Source organism: Labeo rohita, chromosome 15 (genome assembly GCF_022985175.1).
Source record: "Labeo rohita strain BAU-BD-2019 chromosome 15, IGBB_LRoh.1.0, whole genome shotgun sequence".
Classification (NCBI taxonomy): domain Eukaryota; kingdom Metazoa; phylum Chordata; class Actinopteri; order Cypriniformes; family Cyprinidae; genus Labeo; species Labeo rohita.
In genome coordinates, this window is record NC_066883.1 from 8327649 (window position 1) to 8333813 (window position 6165).

Here is a 6165-nt window from a genome sequence, read left to right on the forward strand (position 1 = left end):
AAATTTCCTCCAAATTTCAGATGTAAAGAAGAACAAGTGTGACAGGCTATATGTTTCTGGCTACATCAACATCAACAGCTCAAATTCAATTTTTACCAACCTGATTTCTCACTGGAATGCAATAAATCTCAGTTTGAGTGCTACAGGTAGGGATCATCTTCATCTTGGAAGTCAGGGTGAAGGTCTCTGAGAAGTTTAATGCTTTTGCTTGTATCTTGACAGGACATCCACTTATTTAATTGAACAGCCCCAACCACTGTAATTTAATTTGTGCCCATTTTTAAACCCCGTCAATGTACTGCAAGCAACAGTCTGCAAAGACCTTCTGAACGGTATCATCTGAAAAACACTTCCAGATGTTCTGACAATTCAGCATCTCAATTTATTTATTCATTTTTGCTCTGTATTGCCGTTTCCATCGTGGGAGTTACTCAACAATCGGTCTAATTCTGTTGGAAACCACTCAGAAATGATGTCAGTGATGTCAGCTGTCAACAAACCAAGAGCCAAGAAAGATACTGAATGGCTGAATCAAACTGCTCAGTGCTACTGCTGTTATGGTTCACATTTTGAGGGTTTGATTTACAGCAAGTGACTGGAAATCAAGGTTGGATAAACTTCAGAAATAGTAAATTGGCTTCCTTGCTGCTGAACTGGCATTTGAATGGATTTGAACGACAAAGCATGTTGACTTGGAATCACATAAGCACATTTTTATGTGACATCACTGATTATTACAGTATATCATCCGCATGTTTATGAGCATATAATACCAAAAAAAAATGCATTTACAGAAGTCATTCCATTCCATATATTTAAATTCAAATTATAGTTCTGCATTCCTTTTGCAATAATTTAATCGGAATTTAAAAGGCATTCTCAAGTCATTTATGAATGGCGCACATGCAGCCCAGCTGGAAATAGCAGTCTAGTTCAATCACACGCTGCTTGTGTTTTTGTGTGGTTAATCATGTGGTTACAGGGCGCGATGGCGTTCTCATTTGAGCACAAAAAAGGGTTGGAAGTCTGTTTAGCTAACAAACAAGAACGGTAAAATCCGTGACGATGAACTGACACCAAGCACATTCACTATTAAAAACATTCAACGTTACAAAGAGTACAACTACGTTTCAGTGGTATTTCCAAACGTTTCAGTAAATGTTTCAACAATTACTAGCCGGTCCAATTCACCTGAGCAATATTACGCTTTTAGTATCATTGCGATCAGTTTCAGTGTTTATCACTTAATTCAAGATTTACATGATTCCATATAGTCGATATATAACCGTTCTAGTGGCACAAAATGACAAGTTGCACACTAAGAGATTGCTCCCCCCAAAATCGTTTTAAAGCAATCGTTTAATAAAAAGCATTTCCTAACCCTACCGAATACTGTTGAAAAGACGGTTAACTCTTTATTTTCATTCCTAATGACAGAAAGTTGTCGCATGCCGTTCCCTTATGCGTAAAGTTATCATAAATGCGGGCGCAGCAGCCAAATAGCAGGGAGGAGACGTTTGCTGACGCCACGTACCCTTGTTTAACCCCCATGCATTTGAATAACATACCACGTATAGTCATCTAAACATACTGTATGTCTGAATGAGGTTGCTGGAGCGTTTGGATTATCAAAGGCGATACGTCATTGCGAGCTGCAGCGATTGGCTGGATTCCGCTCCTTTTTCTCCAGAATTTGCAACCACGACCGGTCTTCGCCTCCGGAGCAGCGACATCCCTACAGTAGAGGCAGGTAAACTACCGGTTTTAATGTAGATCTTCGCATGTTCATTTGATTGATGAGGCTCGTTATCTCTTTTCTCTGTTTATGGGCTACTTTACGGTTTTCTTCAGACAGTAATTGACGAACAGCCCCGCTGCTGGCTGATCTGAAGGAATGCCGCAGTTGAGAAACGAATGCCGAAGCAAACGAATGCTTTTTGTAATTGTAAAAGACTAGCTCGGGGAGGGGGAGAGGAGCACGGGCTAAAAGGGAATGTAAGGCGCGACATTATTTGCGCACATACGCCGCAAAGTTCGCGAGCAGCAGCGCGCTCGCCAGTCAGAGCTTCGCGAATCAGATCGCTTTTGTTCTGAAAGAGATTGTGTGAATGCGTCAAAGGTGTGGATTTGAAAGTGTTTTAAAAGGACGATCTCTACGTCAAACTGTAACGTGACTAGCAATGTAATTGATCTTTCTGCGCACATGCTCTTTTCTAACGCTGGATTCCTCATTGGATCTATTTTAGGTGGACTTATTTCCCTCCAGAGAAATGAATGCAATATAGCGCCGCGTTCGCAGGGCTGGACATTTCCATTCGCGCTCGTCTCCTCAATTCTTCCCTGCAATAGAGACACTGCCCGAACCGGACTAAATGAGTGCCCGGACCTTGGAGAGACTGGCGCTTTCCATTCCCCACTGTGCCTTAAACGGAACCGCTCGGACCAGCAATGGCACCTGCTTCGACCGGGTGGATCAGTTGTTCCAGGCGTTCTCGTCCACCGTCGTGCTTTTCGTGCTCATTGCGATGATCATTGGGATAATATTCGTGTCCGTCACGACCTTCCACTTTCACAAAAGCAAGATGAAAAAGCGCAAGATACAGAAAGCCCAGGAGGAGTACGAGCGCGACAACTGCAGTCCCAAAACGGTCAAAGGCAAGCCGGTGGTCCGGCAGTGCATCATGGTGAGACCCCCCACGGCAGTGCGCAAAAGTGATCCAAACACGGAAGACCCTGGCGTGACAGAGGACCTGAGACACTCGGGACAGACCAAGGACGATAACTTGTTGGAATCGGTCGCTGTGTCTTGATAACGCAGTGCCAGCCTTTGGAGGACGCTGTAAATAACCTCTGTATTCATATGATATTACCTACGGAATATATCGATTCTTTGTATAAGCGGTAGAGTTGATAAGTTTTCATCTTTGGAAGAAATCTACGAGAGGTCTTCGGTGTTTTTTGAGTGAGGACTGAGGAAGACTATGAGGAATGCTGACGGAATTTCTATCACAGTTGCAAGCCAATCCTAACGGGATCGAACAAAGAGAGTATCGAGTAAGATCCTATAGGATAAAATTAAACGAAAATGAATTAATGAGCTAATCTAACAGGATTTTATTGAACATTAATGGGATTGGTATCATAATTAGAAGTCAATGCCAATGAGATCTAACAGAAGCCTTCTAAGAATCAAAACTGCATTAATCAGTTGAGTCAGTATAATTTTACTGAATACCAATTAATGGGTTCAAATGAAAATATTGAAATAAATAGCAAGCACGTAAATAATCAATTATCTAATAGAATCTTACTGAATGTGAATGGAATTTCTATCATAATTCCAAGCCAATCCTATAATGGAATCAAACAAATCAAGTCTAAATGGTTTTTATTGAATTTTTATAGAATTTCTATCATAATTAAGATTTACTGCCAATGAAATCAAACAGAAGCTCTCCATGAATCAAATAAACTCTTGAATTCTGGGAAAATTACAGTTAATCCAGTAGGATTGTATTGAATGCTCACCATTTTATTGAATGGTTCAAATGAAAATTGTACAATTAAAAAAAAATAAATAAAAATGTTAATTCTTGGGGGGAAATCAATTAATTAATCTAAAAGGATCTTACTGAGTATCAGTGGAATTTGTATCATAATTCAGATCCAGTCCTCTATGAATAAAATAAGATCATATATAGAACTACAATTTTGAGGGGGAAAAACATCAATCAGTCACTCCAACAAATGTGGATCCAAAAAAAAAAAAAAACCCTCTAAGAATAAAACTCAGTAGGAATTTACTAAATTATAATTTGCAGCCGGTCCAAACTGGATCAAACATGAATCATCTAAAAATAAAAGAACGTTCTGCTGGATGAACTGAGATGCCTGTTCTTTTTCCTCAAGCCTCTTTTAGTTAATGTTTTTCAGAATTTCAGTTAATCCAGTAGGATTTTGTTTTATCCCATTAGGTTTGTCTACAAATTATGACAGACGTGCCAATAGCGTTCCTTTAGGACACAGGCCCAGCATCTGTACATGTGGATTGTCTCATCCACCCTTCTTTATGTCGTTGTGCCACCAAGAGGAATAATTGTAAACATGGCTGTCGCCATAGACAAATTATGGACTTGCTGCCAGTACTTCAGAGTTTCTTACTCAGTGGTGAAGGAGTAGTGAAGTTCCTCAAAGTTGAAGGGACGGTTCTCTTGTATAAAGTGTGTACAGACGCTGTCCAGTGCTGAAATAAGGACAGAGACGACGGTCTTCTTCATGTAGAACTTCAACACAACTCACAACGATTTCCTTTGATTTGGGTTTCAGAAACTCTTAGGTGTTACTCTTTTAGGCAACATTGCTGTTTCTTTTGACAAATATTGAGATTTTCCTTTATCTCAGTGGCTTTTTCAAGACAGAAGCGCAATTCGTGCCATTCTGGCTTGGCATGAATAGGTTTAGTGTTTTAACCCCTTTATCCCCGAGACTGTTAATGTGCAACTGCAGCTGCTAGTGGTAGTATAGCCTATACTTGTTTTGTTCATGGCACTGTATAATCATAGTAAAACTTATGTAACCTGAGGCATTTGGGTTTTGTGTTACAGCTCTGTATTAATGCTCTCTTTTTGCATTTTTGCTCTAGATTACTATAACACTAATGATCGAGTATTATATTTTTTATCATCCTAAACTAGTGTAACAATTAATAAGTGATAAGAGTACATTTTAAAAGTTATTTTCATGTATTTCCTTGACGTTGTGTTGAACGGGAAATTGGAAGTTATAGACCGAAATCATGTATCGTAACAGACTGGAGTTTGAATTTTTGTTTTTATTTTGTTCAATGCATACGATTTTAAATTACTAATAAAGTATTGTGCAAATTGGTGAGTCATTATTTGGATTCAAACACTTTCTTGATATAAAGCAACACGTTATTGTTTAGGCCCTGCTGAAAAACAGCCTACCAAGCTGGTTACTACTGATCCGAGGCCACTTTCTCAAAATAACTGTAGCCTAAATAGATTGCAGAAACATTCATACGAATTATGGATTGTTCTCCAAAAGCACCATAATTTAAGAAGTACGTGTTAATCACCATAGTTTTTTGCAGTTATCACTGAGTCCTAAAGTGCAGTGTAAGGAGAGCAGCCACCTGCAAGACGACTGCAAAATTACATTTAAATGTAATCAATTTACAGCATTAATATAACAATATATTTAGTTTACTGTCTTTTAAATCAATATATTTATCTGTTAAAAGGAAGGATTAAAGGAATGCATAAATAAAATCTATCTATCTATCTATCTATCTATCTATCTATCTATCTATTTATCTGTCCGTCTGTTCGTTCATTCATCAATCTATCTTTCTATTGTTCTATCATTCTATCTATCGCTCTATCATTCTATTTATCATCCGTCCGTCTGTCCAACTGACAGTTCTATCTATCAATCTATCCGTTGTTCGTCTATCTATCTATCTATCTATCTATCTATCTATCTATCTATCTATCTATCTGTCTATCTATCTATCTATCTATCTATCTATCTATCTATCTTTCTATCTTTCTGTCTATCTATCTGTTTGCCTATCTATCTATCTATCTATCGATTGTTCTATCATTCTATTTATCGTCCATCCGTCTGTCCAACTGACAGTTTAGTTTAGACAGTTTGTCTATCTATCTATCTATCTATCTATCTGTCCGTCCGTCCGTTCGTTCATTCGTCATCTATCTTTCTATTGTTCTATCATTCTATCGTTCTATTATTTTATCATTCTATCACTCTATCATTCTATTTTATAGATAGATAGTCTGTCTATCTACCTATCTATCTATCTATCTATCTATCTATCTATCTATCTATCTATCTATCTATCTATCTATATTTCTGTCTGTCTATCTGTCTATCATCTATCTATCTATCTATCTATCGATCTATCTATGTTTCTATCTATCTATCTATCTATCTATCTATCTATCTATCTATCTATCGATCTATCTATCTATCTGTCTATCATTCTATCGTTCTATCGATCTATCGATCTATCGTTCTATCATTCTATCATTCTATTTATCATCCATCCATCTATCTCTCTATATTTCTGTCTGTCTGTCTATCTATCTATCTATCTATCTATCTATCTATCTATCTATCTAT

At 37.8% G+C, this 6165-nt stretch overlaps 1 protein-coding gene across 2 annotated transcripts; it reads left to right on the forward strand.

Annotated features, from left to right (window-relative positions):
- The first annotated feature begins 1462 nt into the window (after positions 1-1462).
- On the forward strand, positions 1463-4410 carry si:dkey-35i13.1 (uncharacterized protein C11orf87 homolog). Of its 2 annotated transcripts, none has more exons than XM_051130275.1 (2): positions 1463-1750; positions 2247-4410. In XM_051130275.1, the coding sequence occupies exon 2, from the start codon at positions 2373-2375 to the stop codon at positions 2808-2810; it is 438 nt and encodes a 145-aa protein (XP_050986232.1). In that variant the 5' UTR covers positions 1463-1750; positions 2247-2372; the 3' UTR covers positions 2811-4410. The 2 variants fall into 2 exon arrangements, with proteins under 2 accessions (XP_050986232.1, XP_050986233.1); XM_051130276.1 differs by having other exon boundaries at positions 1463-1746.
- The last annotated feature ends 1755 nt before the right edge of the window (positions 4411-6165 follow it).

Bases quoted from the DNA above. Each gene is read 5' to 3' on its own strand.
- si:dkey-35i13.1 (XM_051130275.1), top strand. From the start codon at position 2,373: ATGAGTGCCCGGACCTTGGAGAGACTGGCGCTTTCCATTCCCCACTGT.